The sequence below is a fragment of the Protopterus annectens genome, chromosome 9.part0, assembly GCF_019279795.1.
Source record: "Protopterus annectens isolate FY-2018-M chromosome 9.part0, PAN1.0, whole genome shotgun sequence".
Classification (NCBI taxonomy): Eukaryota; Metazoa; Chordata; order Ceratodontiformes; family Protopteridae; genus Protopterus; species Protopterus annectens.
The window spans coordinates 481,732,263-481,749,888 of record NC_056743.1 but is presented as its reverse complement, the minus strand read 5'-3'; the positions used below and the strand labels follow the sequence as shown (position 1 = coordinate 481,749,888).

Here is a 17,626-nt window from a genome sequence, read left to right as displayed (position 1 = left end):
CAAATGGGAAAAGTTATTTCAAGCAATAAAGGAAATTGGCAAGGCTTAAAATGGCCCACAAGATCATCTACCTAGTATTTACCTATGAACCTATGAAGTCAATTTGGCTAAATGTTAATATTTATGATATATTTCATTGAATAACTTTCCTTAAGTCTTTGCTCCAAATGTCCCTTTTGTACTGCAGTCTATACATAAAACCTTTAATAAAATAATGTAACTCTTTCAGGCAAAGCTTATTTATTTAAATAAATTATAAAAATGAATTATGCTCTTTGTTAATTTATGTAAAAGATAAGTGGTGTGTGTGTGTGTGTGTGTGTGTGTGTGTGTGTGTGTGTGTGTGTGTGTGTGTGTGTGTGAGAAAATAAAAATGAAGTATTTCTTCTGTGAATAATCTACAGCTGAGTGCCTCAGTATTACTGCATAGTATTTGTGAGTGCCTCAGTATTACTACTGCATAGTATTAATGAGTGTCTCAGTATTATTACTGCATAGCATTAGTATCTCAGTATTATTACAGAATAGCATTAGTGAGTGCCTCAGTATTATTACTGCGTAGCATTAGGGAGTGCCTCAGTATTATTACTGCATAGTATTAGTGAGTGCCGCGGTATTATTACATGCAACAAACTGAATGCATACAGACACACCTTACTAAAAGGTGTAGCACAATGCCTGATTAGGCTTTGGTTCTTTCTTACTAGATTACAGACCTTACTATAATTAACAAACTCACACCACAGTGCCAAGCAAGAGATGTGCATGAGAAAAACTGCAAACTCCATAAACCAGGGATGCAATATGTTATGCTGCTGAAGTGAGAAGCATAAAACAGTTGATATTCATGTAGCAACTAGTGAAACATGTTGGACATACAAAACAGAGAAAACATCATCAGGTATCGTAGGTAAACAAATATGAACTGAAAGTCCCTGCTAAGAGAATTAAGGTAAGGTTTCTTAGAAATGCATTTTAGCTACTTTAATATCATGCCTGTCCCATGAGTACAAAATTGTACATTATGCCTATAACGACCTACATTATAAAGCCAGTGAAACTACAGACTGAATTAAGGTGTCTTTAAGACTGCATAGAAAATAATTATATTACTGCAAACTGTGTAATTCCAACAAAAAGAATGTACATGGTACATCTGGTAATGTGCATGTATAAGCCATCTCTCTCGAGTTGCAACAGACTCCTAGTGTGATCTCCATCTACACAGTTTATAAGTCAAAGGGGAGAACAGTAGTAGATTGCCAGGTATTTCTTCTAAAATGCCTTAAACTAAACAGAATATTATGACATAAGATCATAAAGTAATGTATAATAAAATTAAATTGTGTTTAGAGTCATTGATACATAATCATGACTAGAAGTTATCTGGCAAACTAGGTTTGTAAATCTTTCGAGAGTTATAATGAAAGAGTAAGAAATCTGTACCAAAGGAATACATTTTATTTTAGTTTTCAGAACAGATTTATAAATTAGAGATTGTTTGTCTTTCCAAGTAGTAATTCATTTAGATCCCTTCAGTTGAGCATGGACAGTTACTAAACAAAAAAAAATTCTATTTGCATGAACTACATGGAAGTATAAATTATCTTTTACAGCATTATTCATGGGAAGTAGAAATACATCTAGGTAAAGTTGTTTTTCATACAGTCAAATGAATATGTGCTTAAGAACTTGAGTCTATAGTAAACAGTGATGATTAACTGAAAACTGCATTAGCTGATTTTATAAATATTTACAACAACATCGTTAGATTTTCTGTAAAGCATTTTTAAAGGAAAGTAAAAACATGGAGATCCAAACTGTAGACCTGAGTGATTAAGAACATTTCTAGGCTTCTCATTGATTCCCTTTTGAAGGAATTATGCATTCTTTGTTTAAATTTATAATACATTTTTAAAAATTACTATTATAACAATTCAATATATTTTCTGCCTTTTTGGCACAGTGAGGGGGGGGAGCTATCTCCTGCAACCTGAGGGGCACAGAATACACTTTGAGGGAAAGGGAATCTGTTTATCAAAGAATACACTGCATATCAGATGTAAATGTAATCTCTGTATTTAGTTTGTATTTGGAATGATTGACATGATAGAATAAAGCCTGAATGAGTTTTAATTGAAAATTATAACACTTACTTGATGTGGTGAAAAAAAATACAGACTTTCTGGGCTTAAACTGATGAAGGACATTGATCTGAAAGCATTGTATAATTTTTAAATAAATTGATTATTCTCAGCTTTAACAGGATCTGTAGTTTTTTTTCACTGTGGTTCTATATTAGTATACAGATGTGGTTCACCACTGCAGTGATCTCTTTTTGTTTGTTTGTTTTTTGTTTTACTTATTTAATGTACACATGGTTGTCTATGAACTAGTTTCAGTGAGGGACCAGATATTCTTTGTGTTTCACTGTTGCAGTCATCACATTTGGGTTATCCCTTCCATAGTAGCCCTCAGTCAGCTCGAATACCAGAGGCATAGTATTTCTGCGTAGGCTGCTGTCGCTTCAGGACTGACATCAGATCATATATCATTATAAAGTAAGGCAGCCAATGTCATTACATCCGTCTTTCTTGCTGAGGAGCCTGAAGAAGCAGCAGTTCGCATGAGTGCCGGTCAGCCACTACCTGAGTTTTCATTTTCTGAACTGAAGCTGAAGTCTTCTAAAGCTAAGTACCCCGTTGGGGATCCTTTTTTCTTGCTCTAACTGATGTCAGAAAAAGTTAACAATTGTTTCGCCTGTGGAAAGCAAACACCACACCGAGTCTTTCATTCTTACTTTGTCACTTGCTTAGGCCCAGACCATGACGTCCCTCGCTGCCATTTTTGTGCCTTGTTCAACACCCAGAACTATATGTCGTTGGGCCGTTATTGTAGCTAGATGTTTTCACTCTCAGTCCTCGAATTCTGATATGGCTGCAGTAAGCTATCCGACAGCAGATCTTCCAAAAAAAGTAAGAATAAAGACAGAGACAGACCGCACAGGTCCAAACCTTCCGACAATGCTTCCATTAAGGTAGTCGTTAGCTCTCCAGTCCTCAGTGAGGCACTTTTACAGCCCATGATGCCCATTTTTGTAGATTCACAGGCTGCTACCGAGACCCTTTTGGAGTCCAGTATGCTGCACAATTCTTCAACGACTAAGGATCCTGCGGATGTCTCTAACTTGAATGGGTCTGGAGCCGCCGAGCAGGCACCGGCTTTTGAGGAAGTATTTCACACTACCGTTTCTCGACTCAGACCGACTTCTATCACATCTACCGTTCTTTCAAAAACTACAGAGTTTCTAAGGCCCAGGGTACGAATCACACCCAAGAAACTGATGACCCAATCTCAGGCATCTGCTTCCTTGCCTCAGTCTCAAATGCTTAAAATGGTGGAAGACCTTATAATGCTGATCAGGGGAAGCCAAGCTACCCCTTTCAAAAGAAAAAGGGATTTGTCCCCAGTAGTTTTATCTGAACAGGAGTTCGATGACTCTGATGCATCTGAATATGAAGGCATGCAACCCCTCTCTGCTTATGAGGTTTCTGATGCAGAGGAATCCATTCCTTCAGCCTCTCCACCCAAGGACTTCTCCTTTGGGGAAACCCTACATACTTTAAGGGAGCACTTCCAATGGGAATGTCAGGACTACCCTAAGTCTGAAAAGAGACTCAGGGAATTCTTAGATCTTCCACAGCACAGACCCTTGGTCATTCTTCCTGTCCTGGATGTTGTGGATGATGTTTTCATGGAATCCAGTTTGACTCCTGACACCCTCCCTCCTGCTCCCAGGAAACCTGACAGGTACTACAGAGTCCCTGACTCGCACAAATTTTTTTTCAAAAATCCTACTGCTGACCCTGAGGTTATTTCTCAAGGGCCTAAAGGAATTAAAGCAACCTGTACTAAGAATCCCACCCCCTCAGACAGGGATTCCTGAGCACTAGACAGACGGGGAAAGTATACACTTCTGCTACTCTTGCTATTAGAGCCCTAAATTGTCAATTCCATATGCTAAAATTTTAGCAACACACCATGGAACTCCTCAAAGAAAAAATGTCATCTTTTCCTATTTGTGCAGAAAATAAACATTTACAAGAGTTACTGCATTCTACAAGTCAAGTAACTAAGCGCACCTTACACACTGGTTTTGACACCCTAGAAGCATCTTGCAGAGCAGCAGTCACTAGTACTGTCCTTAGAAGGCATGTTTGGCTTAAGGAACAGCCATTGCTAGACCATGTCAAATCCAAGTTATTGGATGCACCCTTGCACAAAGACAACTTATTTGGCACCAAGGCAGCGGAGGTCTTAAAGGCAGCGGAGGTCTTAAAAAAGATGGAAGAAAAAGCAAAATCTATGCAAACAGTTAAGGATCTCCTGCAGGTTTAGCGACCCAGGTTCAGTAGGCATTGCCCCTGCAAGCACTGGTCCTTTCCTGCCCCCTCCAGGTCAGTTCAGCTCAGACCCCGGGGAGGCAGAACCCCCAGACAACAGCCACAGGGAATGAAGAGATCAAAGCAATGGAATTCCTCTACTTCAAAGTCAGGGAGTGCTAAGCCACCCCCTCATGGAAAGAACTCACAATGACTGTCCACTTCCGCCCCCATCCTCTGCCCACCTGTACTTGCCCTAGGAGGAAAACTCTCCTTCCATGCAAGCACCTGGGCCACCATTACCAATGACCGCTGGGTCTTCAACATAGTGTCCCAAGGATACAAATTTTCTTTCCACACTCTGCCAACCCCAAAAGGGTTTCCAGATCTTCCTCCAAACCAGTGGGCAAAGGCTAAAAAGCAAGTCCTTTCCCTGCTCCCTATGAGGGCAATAGAGCATGTTCCTGCAGAACAAATAGGCCAAAGTTTCTACTCCAGGCTCTTCCTGGTACCCAGAAAAGAGGGCACCTGGCGCCCCATCCTCGATCTATCCATTCTAAACACTTTCCTGGTGATATCAACATTCAAAATGCTCACTCTCCAGCAACTATTATCTATGCTGTCCTTGGATGCTTGGTTATTCACCCTAGACCTAAAAGAGGCCTACCTTCACATCCCATTCAGAGAATATGCAAGAAATATCTACGTTTCAGGGCAGGATCTCTGCACTTTCAGTTCTCTGTGCTTCCCTTTGGCTTATCCCCTGCTCCCAGAGTTTTCACAAAATGTCTGGCTCCCACCATTATTTTTTTGCCGACAAAGAAATATTCAAATTTACCCATACTAAGACAACTGCCTAATTCAGGCAGACAGTCAGGAAAAGCTGCTTCATCACCGGGCTTTTGTAAAGGCTCTATTGACCTCCCTAGGGTACACTATCAACAAAAAGAAATCCAAACTAGTACCCATCCAAAAGATTATATTCCTGGGAGCAAGCCTGGACACAGCATCCCAGATGGCATTCCTTACTCTAGAAAAGCAAACTTATCTGACAGCTTTTTCTCTCAACTAGCCACCAGACCCCAGTTATCAGCAAGGAAAATCCTGCAAGCTCCGGGGTTCATGGTATCTTGCATTCTACTCATTCCATATGCCAGACTGCATATGAGGAAACTTCAATGGTACCTAAAAAGCCTTTGGTGTCAACAATGTCAAGACCTGGAAACTCTTATACCTATGATACCTTGCCTAAGGAAAGATTTTCTATGGTGGGCAGCATCATGCAACCACAACAAGGGACTACACTTACCACCCCACGCCGCCCAGACCCTCACCACAGATGCATCAGACTATGCCTGGGGTGCACACCTAGACAGCAGATGCATACAGGGCCATTGGAGCCCACATCAAATACATCTGCACATCAACCAAAAAGAGATGTTAGCTATTCAGCACGCATTGACAGCTTTCAGGCCCCCTCTCTCCACAGAGGCTGTACTGATCAAAACAGACAACACCACTGTGATGCAGTAGATCAACAAGCAGGGAGGGACTCACTCCTACCCTCTATGCAGGCTCACCATGACCCTTTGGCACACAGTCTCAGCCATGCAACTACACCTGTTAGCACAATTCCTGCCAGGCTCTCTAAACTCTCTGGCAGACAACTTAAGCAGAAACCTTCTGGACCCACACGAGTGGCAGCTAGACCAAAGAACCTTCACCCTAATAACTCAAAAATGGGGCACCCTGAAGGCTGACATCTTTGCTTCCCACTCCAACCATCAACTCAGCAAGTTCTGTACCAGGGAGCCTCACTGCAGGGCCTGGAAAATGGATGCCCTATCCTTCCAATGGATCAACCTCTCAGTCTGTGCTTTTCCCCCACTACCTCTCATTTCCAGGGTACTGCTCAAAATAAGGGAGGAAAAAACGAGGACAATTCTAATTGCTCCAGACTGGCCCCGCCAGCACTGGTACCCACTGTTGCACAGTCTGTCCCCTCTGCCACCATGGCATCTCCCTCAGATCCTAACCCTCCTGACCCAGAGGGAAGGAGAATTCATGCATCCCCAATTGCAGATGCTCAATTTGGCAGCCTGGCTTATTCCCTGACCACTGAACAAGCTGCCAACCTCAGTAAACACATTCTAGATATTATACATGAGGCCAGACACTCTACCACTAGAAAGTCTTATGCTGACAAATGGAAAAGGTTCTGCACCTGGATCCAGGCTAAGGGAGCCGATATAGAACAGCCCTCCCTACCTCTCATCCTGGATTACCTAGATGACCTACTACACAGTGGTCTCTCCTTTTCCTCAATTAAAATTCATGCCTCTGCTATCTCTGCTCAGTTCAACACTGAGCAACCACTTTTCTCACACCTTCTCATCAAACAGCTCCTGAGAGGGGCTAGCAACTTGAAGCCACCCAGAAGAGCACCTACCCCAGCTTAGGATCTAAACTTTGTGTTGGAAAAGCTCACCCTACCCCACTTTGAACCAGCAGCTTCAGCAGAGTTAAAGTTTCTCTCCTGGAAGACAGCCCTGCTTCTGGCCATCACTTCAGCCAGAAGAGTATCTGAGCTACAAACACTCATGGCTATAGAGCCCTTCATCATCTTCCATGCTGACAGGGTGTCCCTCAGGACTAACCCATCCTTCATGCCAAAAGTGGTGTCCAGTGTGGCTCTCAACCAATCCATTCATTTGCCCACCTTTTTCCCTAACCCACAAAACACGGGAGAAAGGATACTACACTCTCCAGATGTGCACAGACAGCTCAGATTCTATCTAGACAGGACTAAATAATTCAGAAAGACGGCTCAATTGCTAGTCAGCTTTGCTGCAGGAACAGAGGGCAAAGCCATATCCAACCAAACCATTTCCAAATGGATAGCACACTGCATCCATTTCTGCTACAATCAACACAGGAAACCTCCCCGTAAGGGGGTCAGGACTCACTCTACCAGAGCAGCCTCCACCTCTGCAGCTTTCCTCAGAGGAGTCCCCACCAGGAGCATCCTGGAAGCTGCTTCATGGACATCTGTTCACACCTTCACCAAGCATTACCACCTGCCTATCTTTTCCAAATCTAGGGCAGGCTTTGCCACTGCAGTCTTGCAGGGCATCCTAGCCAGACCCTAGCCTTATTGACTGCCTCCACCCTTTTCCTCAGCTTTGGGAATCAACCCAAATGTGATGACTGCAACAGTGAAACACAAAGAACATAGTACAGTTGTGTACACGTACCATAAATGTAGATGTTCAAGTGTATTCACTGTTGCAGTCCTGGTTTCCCTCCCTCCATCCCCCTTTTCTCTCTCTCTCCTTACAAGGAACTTTTTGGTATTTACTTTCTACTGGTGGGGTTCTTCCACCATATACTGGCTCCCACTTGGGGTCTCTTGACAGTTGGGGCAAGAAAAACGGTTGTAATGGTGTTGGCTGCTTTATTTTATACTAATGATGACCTGACGTCAGTCCTGAAGTGACAGCAACTGATGCAGAAATACTACGCCTCTGGTATTCGGGCCGACTGAGGGCTACCCTGGCAGGGATAACCCAAATGTGATGACTGCAACAGTGAATACACAAACATCTACATTTATGGTAAGTGTACACAACTGTACTTTCCCCCTGCCTATCTGGTTAAATCTTGGAGCAGTAGAGTGCACAGGTTTAAAGCAATTGGTTCTCTATTTCTTTGTCACTCCCCATTCTGAAAACACATGTGATAATGTTATACTTATTCAGGGGTTATGGTAGGAAGTCTGACATTTTAAGACACTGTAGTCCAGATGTGGTAGTAACCATGTAATCGATACTATAACTCCACTTTAGTAAACAGAGAACACCCATCTTCCATAGGAGTGCAAGTTACACAAACTTTATATACCAGTACTGGTCACGAACTGTTAAGTTATTTTGATATGCCTTCTCGCATTATTGTTTTAACTCACCTACTATGTCTTTATGAATTGTTTCTATTTCATTTTTTGCTACATTTGTGGTGTTGATTACATTTCTCCTTCTGCTGGTCTTTACACATTGATAAAAAATGCCATGAGTTTTTATCAGCCAACATAAATGTAAATAAACAAGTCAGAAAACTGACAGCTCCGAAAATTGATTCTAGTAGTGGAAAATAAAAGAAAGCAAGTTTGAAACCAAATGCAACATTTTAATTGTTCAGAATTTAGTAAGTGCTTTCAACTTCTAAATACTTTGCCAGACTGATTTGATTAGTATGGCAACTGAGTTTAAATACTTAAAAACTGTCAATTGTATTTGTGATGACAGCTGCAGAAGGGGTTCTTTGTTTTCTCCTCAACTTAGATTTAAAGGGGTGGTCGATATGGTAACTTCACATAACACAATAACCTAGTTATGGTACCTTGTGCTGCACTAGTGATAAAGCAGCTTACAGACACACACACACACACACACACACACACACACACACACACACACACACACACACACACACACACACACACACACACATGCGCGCTCGCGTACACAATTTACTTGAGTACATGCATATATGTATATATTTATAGCACATGGTAAAGCAAAGATCAGCTTCTCTACCCTGTATTAACAACATGATGAAATCAAGGAAGGTGCCATTAATAAAAGCAGTGGATAACACAGCAATTCACAGTTAAAACACATGCATGCCACAACAAATGTACACATCCTATTTTTATGTAGTATGAGTCCCACAAGCTTCATGCAACAGAAAGAAATAGCTGAATACAAAACTCTTTTGTGTAAGACAGTTGAAACTAAGTAAAATAAAGAGTGAGCCACTGATTTAATAATATTACGTGTCTCGCACCACCAGTTCCACTAAAACTGACTGATCTTTTGGAAGTCAATGCTCTAGTCTGTAAAGTAATGGGACATGTCTAGTCAGAATGAGATACTGCAGTCTGTACCCAAAGTGAGTATGTTGAATACAAGGTTAAAAAAAAGATAAACAAATCTAACTAATAAAATATAAAAGTACACAACTCACACATCTGAAATACCATGGGTATCTGTTATTGGAAATCTTGCAAGTTAACCAAAACCAATGAAATAAATTAAGTATAAAGTACTTTTGTCTTAATCCACTCCACTAATAGGTTCATAGGTTCATACTAGGCTATCTGCCCTAGGGCATTTATAAGCCTAGCCAGAGTGTGTGTGGCTTTCACCACCCCTTAGGATGAGAATACTATACCCATTAGTTTGCTGTGCCTCTGTCCAGCAGTGATACAGAGATGATTCCCGGGGTAAACCTACGATCTCCCATCCACTCGTCAAGATTTCTCTTGAACAGAGTCAGTGAGGGGCTCTGCCTCACATGGACTGGGATTCTGTTCCATAGTGTAGGGAGTCTCTGGGTGATGAATCTGTCCCTCCAGCACGTCCTATTTATATCCGTGTTGAGGTTTAAGTCTCTTGCTCGTGGCTCTGGTGGATTTGGATTTTTGAGGTGGAGCATGTCCATTAATTCCGGGTTGGACATGGCCTTGTATGTCAGGCACAGATCACCTCTGAGCAGATGGTATGCGAATGAATAGAGCTGGAGTTTCTTCAGTCGGGCATCGTATGACATATGTTTGAGCCCCTTTATCCTTTTGGTGAGGAACTTTGGGGTCTTTCCAACTGCTGCAGGTGTCGGGTAAGGTACATTCGAATGGGGCGTTGTACTCAATCATTGGTCTGATAAGTGAAGAGTACAGGGTACAATGACCTCTCCTGATCTGGATGTGAATCCCTTCATGATCAGGTGGGCAATGTAGAAGGTCTTCCTAACCACTTTGGCAATGTGAGTGTCAAAAGAGAGGTTACTGTCAACTTGGGTCCCCAGGTCCCTGATAACTTCTTCCGTGTTTAATGGATTACCACCTATGTGGTAATTAGGGGTTACCTTGTTTTTCCCAAAGGGTATAACTATACATTTTTTGGCATTTAGCTTAAGGCCATGGCTCTGGCACCAGTTATCCATTTCTATGAGACCTTTCTGGAGGATGTCTGTGTCTGATGGAGTGTCAATTATGGTGCCCAGTTTGCAGTCATCTGCAAATTTTGTCAGCCACAATCCCCCCATGTTTGCCTGCACTTCAGAAAAATAAATGCCGAACAAGAGGGGCCCAGGACTGAGCCCTGTGGGACACCGCCGTGACCGGCTTAGAGTCTGACATGGCACCAGCAACTCTAACCCTGTGTGTTCTGTCCTTGAGCCAGTTTGCAACCCATCTTGTGACATATGGGTTTACATCTAAGCTGGTGAGCTTTTCTATGATGCCCGAGTGGGGTATTGTGTCGAACGCTTTTGCTAGGTCAAGGTAGGCTGTGTGAACTGCCTTACCCTCATCAATGGCCTTAGTGACTGTTTCAAAAGTCGACCAAGTTCAAGAGGCAGGATCTGCCCTTGACAAAGCCAAATTGGGTAGGATCCAGTGTCTGTAGGTCCCCAATGTCTTTATTTATGAGTTCCATTATGATCCTCTCCATAGCTTTGCAGACAAGGCTCATCAAGCTTATGGGGTGGTAATTTCCAGGGTCCATAGAAGCACCGCCTTTGTGGAGTGGGACCACAGTTGCCGTACGCCATTCTTTGGGTATGTATCCTGTAGTAAGGCTAAGATTAAACAGCAGCCTTATGTGTGGGTTTAGTTCCTCATTGAGTTCGTGTAGCACACAGCCAGGGACACCGTCCGGTCCGATTGATGCTGTGTTTTTTGCTTTAGAGAGAGCAGCTCTCACCTGGGCATCTGAGATGTTTGGGAGGCTAGACTCTGGTGGGATAGATATTTCTCCTTTGGGGGAGGAGGAGAAATTTGCACTGAACCTGTCTGCCAGTATGTTGGCAATGTCTGTGGGTTCAGTGATTTTTTTATCATTTTGGACTAATTCTTTGCATATCTGGGAGTTTCCACCCAGGTTTCTAACATAGCTAAAAAAGGCTTTATGATTGTCTTTTGTGTCATTAGCGATTTTTCTCTCAAAGTTGGCCTTGGATGATTTTATGAGTGATCGTAGTTTTTTGCTAGTATTGATCAGAGATGCCTTCCCTTTTAGGGATTTTGCGTCATGTAGTAGCTTTCTCCTCTTGTTGTAGAGTTTGTTTATGGCTGGAGTCCACCAGACCAGGCGCCTGCCTTTGGTGGAAAGGGTCTTGATTTTATTAGGGATTGCTTGATCCATACATTCCTGGAGGTGCTCGTAGAAGGCATTTGTAAGGGTTTCAGCAGCGTGGGTTGTGGTTTCCACTGGCTTGGGGGCCTTGAAGGATACCACTCCAGTCTTAAGAAGTGTGAAGTTTGCTTTTGAGAAGTTCTTCACTGTGGTCTTTTTTGCTGGGGGTGGGGGCGGGATGTGGATCTCCAGTGAGATTAACTTATGGTCTGATCTCACCAATGAGGGATATACTTCCGGTGTGGAGCATTTTGTCCCCATGTTTGCAGTCAATACTTCATTAAGAAGTTTCCAAATCCTTGTATGTTGGATTTTTCAATCTTTCCAGGATACTAACAGTGAATATACATGTGATAAAGCCTGACTCTTCAGTTTTTATGAGAATACACATAAAGTTGCTAGTTAGTTTTCAAGAATGAGTTTCTAATCTATAAATGTGATTTGAGCTATACACACAGCAGAGCAATTGTAATTTTTTTCTTTCACTGAAAATATTATCTTTTTATCTTTTTCAGCTGAAAGGCCATTGGAAGTAGAAGATACGTATCTACTCTGTCCAGCCCCTGTTTTAGAGGAAGTAGGCATGTAAGTATTTATCAATTTTTAGGTAATTCATCCATCTGAGATACCATTTGTCTTATGTTTGCAGTCTATATGCTAATATTTTATTTTATTTATTTATTTTACATTTGTTGACCGGGCTAGTCTAACTGGATATATGTCCATTTTCAGTAGAGGCCCGGGGAGATAAGCTCCAAGAGCACAATTCTAATAAAAATGTAAGTACATTACATAATTTAATTGGGGTTTGGGAGGGTGGCCTAATGGTTAAGATGTTTGCCTTACAAACACAAGGTGCAGGGTTTGAGTCTCACAAGGGATAATTGGCTGGGCTTAAAATGGCTCACAAGGGCAGTTAGCTTAGTATGAACCTATTAACAAATGATTACAACTCATTCCACAACTACATCACAAATCTAACACATACATTTAACAAACCATAATAATGAAATCACTACAAGCATTGGTATTATCTACAAGATAAACTTCTCTTTGTTAACAAGGAAACTAGACTTAGTACAGAGAAGTAATGGAAAGCAGTAACTAGTAATAGAAAGGGGAAGTTAGTCAGGGCTGGTGCAATATGATTTTTCAGTGTTTTAAATATAACTACAGCTGTCTTCCACATTCTCCAGAGTATAACCAAACAAGATAGTGTAATCAATAGGACTTATAAGGTACATCTGATAAGTGAGATCCAATTTTCTTATTCCAAATCTTGCCACCCAAACAGTGAGAGATACTATTCTGGATGGATCGTTCTGCAGTTTTTGACTGCCTTCTCTGGTACCACCCTGGTCCAGTAATCAAGGAGGCCCAATCTTCATCATTGACACCAGTGAGGGGTGTTCACTTGGAACAAAAATAGATACACACAGTATTTCCAGATACAGTTCTCTGCATTAAGCACAGTTTCCCTTAAAAGCACACAGAGAACACGCTCCCATCCTGGGGCTGGGTTTCTTTTCTCTCACCAGGCCCCCGATAAGACTCCACACTGACCACAGCTGTAGAGTTCAGGCCTCAGCCGAGTGTTCCAAGGCAAGTCCTCCACCACCCTCTCTGTGAAACCATTGCTCTGTGTCCCTGCTCCAAGTAGCTCATACGCACTCAGATTTAATTTTCACACACACACACACACACACACACACACACACACACACACACACACACACACACACACACACACACACCTACCTGTGAAAGGCTGGCACAGATTTATCAGCTATGCCCCCTCTGCCCAGACTATAAGGTAGGTACCACCACCAGTAAGTCATCCATTCAAAGTCTCTTACAGGGATGCCCAAATTAATACTAATACAAATGGCAGCGTTTGGTCAATGCAGCAAGGCTTACTTACTAAAGCAAGGCAAGATGAAGTGGGTTAGTGGTCTTTTTTTGTCCGGTTTCACAAACAGACTGCCCTGAGACTTCTGTCTCATCTAGCATTAAAATATCATTTCAGTGCTGCATTAGTAATATCTTTCAGCTTTTCCCGGTTAGGAGTCACCACAGCAGAACACCAGTCCGCTTATGACTGGCAGTAGATTTTTACAGTGCCAAGGTGCCAGCTCGATGCCCAACCTTCAATAAAGGCACACCCATTCACACACACACGTACCTGCATTTCTTTAAATGTCACTCAACCACGGGGAGGACATGCAGACTCCACACAGAAGGAGCTCCAGCCAAGAATCGAACCAGAGAACCTCTTGTTGTGAGGCGACAACGCTAACCGCTGCACCACCGCGGCCTGTCCTATTTCAGTGCTGCACTACAGAATGATATTACATACATCTAGGCATCTGACTCTGGTTCCTACACTACTCCCTTTACTAAAAGCTGAACCAGAATCTAATACATATATGTTATAATACACACATACAGAACTTTGCTAAAATGTGTTATAGCATCTGGAAGCTATAAAACCATTCAAAAAGTTCCACTCCTTCCAGGGTAGCAATTAATTTACCCCTATGGACAATAGAGTAGGATTCCTAGTCCTGGTTTTCACAGACATTTTGTCTCTGGCTGCAATTAGAACTGTAAGGTACAATCTTTATGGCCTAAATCAGGTAATTTAATTTCAGGCTATTTTTCAAAGTTAGCTGAACTGAGATTAACCTCTTCTTGTCCAGTATCCTCTGTTACAATATATTCATTTCAACAGTTACAATACAGTCTGACATACAGATCTATTTTTCTGTCCAGCAGGATCCACTGTTGGTATATTTTTAACACAAGCAACTTTACAAATACATTTTCAACACTAGCACCTGTACAAATCAGTTTGATATACAAATTACATATAATTCTTTACAAAACTCCAACTAGCTATGCTGGCATATGTTATACATCCACTGCTGTACTTCTCTTGGCATAGCTGACAATACCGCACATCATCTTACCCCCCCCTTCACTTGTTGATGGCAGTGATGTTAGTTTATTAATACACATATACACACACATATGCACAAAAAGCCATCATTCATACAATAAAACATAAAATTCCTCTAAGTCAGTACATAGGTGTGTGTGTGTCTTTCGGCTTTTCCCGGTTAGGGGTCGCCACAGCGGAACTCCGGTCTGCTAATGACTGGCAGTAGAGTTTTACATGCTGGCTTGCAGGGCCTAATGCACAACCTTCAATGAAGGAACGCCCATTCACGCATGTCACCACACAGAAGACGCTCTAACTGAGAATCGAACGGGCAATGTCTAACTGTGAGGCGACAACGCTACCGCAGCACCACCACCGCAGTAATGAATTTAAAATATCTACCTTCAATGTTTTCCTCCTGTTGAACATATGGTTAACACCCACTAAGAACATTACCAATTTCTCAATATTATATTAAAACACACAGTAAAGTTGGCCATATGTCAGTATGCTTGTCCTTCCCTAATGTAGCTCATTTTAGGTAATTCTAAAACATCTTTTCTATCTCTCTGTCTCTCATGTTCGTGGGTTCATAGGTTTACACTAAGCTAACCACCACTGATACCTTTATAAGCCTAACCATGTGACCCAATGTATGCCATGAGTTATTGTGTCTTAGAGGTTATTTTAAGGGATGTATGTTACTTAGGGCATAAGTTAATGTCTGCCACTGTCCCTCAGAGACATAAATGTCAGAACAATAGTGAATTTTTGATTTCCCATCCACTGGTCCAGGTTGCAATTGAATAGGATAGGGTCCTCTTGAGATGCATACAAATTTCTCCAACACGTCATATTCAAATCGTAAACAAAGTTTAAATCCTTAGATCCAGTAGTTCTGGTGCTGTTCCATTTGTAGATATGTAAAAAGGTCCATCAGAGTGGGATCCAAGGATGTCTTGTATGCAAGGCATAAATTGCCTCACAGCAGTCTGTAGGAAAAAGGGTATAGAAATATTATTTTTGTGAGGAAGCTATATGGATGTTCCAGTTGCTGCATGTGCCTGGTCAGGTACACACAGAAAGGGACATTATATTCAATGATGGATCTGCCAATGGCTATATACAATGGCATAACTTCCTTGGACCTAGAGACCATGTCCTTACTTACAATCTGTGTGACATAGAATGATTTGCTTACAACCTTTGGCACATGTTGGTCAAAAGCCAGGTTACTATCTACATGAGTCCCTATATTCCTGACTACTGTGTTTACTTTCAGAGGTGCTTTGTCAGTGAGGTAGTTTCCTTGGATGTCCAACTTCACAAAGGGTACTATTATGCATTTCTTGTCTCCGAGTTTTAAGCTGTGGTTTTGGCATCAGTCATTTGTCTGTGTTAGATCTTCTCATAAGATATTAGCACCTCGGGAGAGTTTCTGCGATTACTGACAGCTTACAGTCATTTGCAAACTTGGCAAGACAGAGCCCCTTGACTTCCAAAAAATTGATGTCAAAGATTAGCAGAGCTAGCACAGAGCCCTGGATGACTCCCACTGGTGAAAGACCTGTGTATGGAGGTGATCTCTCCATTCCTAACTTCCTGTGTCCTGTCAGTGAACCTGTTGGCTGTTTGGTGAGTTACACAGGGGTTTGTGATTAATTCTGCGAGTTTGTTTGCAATGCCGGAGTAGGGTATAGTATCAAATGCCTTACCTAGGTTAAGGTATTCAGTAAGCACCATTTTGCCCTCATCCATTGCCTTGGTAACCTGCTCAAAGAAGTCTACGAGGTTCAGTAGGCATGACCTGCCTTTGATGAAACTAAACTGGGTTGGGGTCAGTGTCTGAAGGTTTCAGATATCATTGATAATCATTTCCATGGCTTTGCATATAAGACTTTTCAGACTAATGGATCTCTAATTCCTGGGATTCATTGTTGGTCCACCCTTGTGCAGTGGGATGACCACTGCAGTCTTCCATTCACATGGCATGATGCCTGTGTGGAGGTTATAGTTGATTAGGAACACTAGTGGCCCTGCCAGATCATATTTCAGGGTATTTAGGAGGCATCCTGGGATATTACTGAAACACACTGAAGCTGCCTTAGTGCATCTAAAACCTGCTCCCTACTGATAGTTGGTGGGATTATGCTATATTGTATTTCATGGGAGGCAGCTAGGAGTGAGAAAGTGGTAAAGGTGGGGCTGAATTTGTCATCCAGATGATTTATCACCCAGATCTGTGAACGTAGCTCAGCTTACCAACAGTTTTGCACACAGTTGTGGGCTACCTTTGATATTTCAGACATAGCTAAAGAAGACCTTAAGGTCCTCCTACTCCTGGGATGCTAGCTTTACCTTAAAATTGGCTTTGTTGGACTTAATTAGGCCTCTTAGTTGTCTATTCAGTCATGGTGGTGCAGCGGTTAGCGTTGTCACCTCACAGCAAGAGGTTCTCCTGTTCGATTCTCAGCTGGAGCGCCTTCTGTGTGGAGTCTGCACGTCCTCCCTGTGGTCGAGTGACATTAAAGACATGCAGGTAGGTGTGTGTGTGTGTGAATGGGTGTGCCTTCTTTGAAGGTTGGGTGTCAGGCTGGCAACTCGGCACCGTAAAAAAATCCACTGTCAATCATTAACGGACCAGAGTTCTGCTGTGGCGACCCCTAACCGGGAAAAGCCAAAAGACATTAGTTTTAGTTGTCTATTCAGTTTGATGAGAGAGTTTTTATCTTTCTTTGTTTAGCTATGAATTTTGTTGTTGTTGTACAACTTGTTTAATTTTGGATTCCACAAGGGTGTTTTTTGTTTGGAGTTAGTTTTGGGCTTCTTTGGTAGGCACTCCAGCCTGTATGCAGTTACTGACATGGTTGTAGAGAGCTTCTGTGAATAATTCTGCATAGGCTGCTGTGTTATCTGGGTTTGAAGGGGCTTGGGATATTGGTAGGTTATCACTTAATAGAAGGTAATTTGCCTTTGAATAGTTTTTAACTGTTACAGGGCTTGCTTTTGTTACAGAATTGATTCTATATTTCAAAGGAGACTGCTTTTCAATCTGACCTTACTAGAGGGAACATGACAGTTGGGGGGGGGGGGTGCAGTATCCAATA

The 17,626-nt window shown here is 42.1% G+C and overlaps 1 protein-coding gene across 1 annotated transcript in view; it reads left to right on the top strand.

Moving 5' to 3' along the window:
- The window catches only part of ANTXR1 (ANTXR cell adhesion molecule 1), a 1,493,128-nt gene that overhangs the window by 879,426 nt on the left and 596,076 nt on the right, over positions 1 to 17,626 (top strand). Inside the window, exon 11 of the mRNA XM_044083028.1 lies at positions 12,094 to 12,163. Coding sequence (XP_043938963.1) covers positions 12,094 to 12,163 — 70 coding nt within the window. The remainder of the gene's footprint in view (positions 1 to 12,093; positions 12,164 to 17,626) is intronic.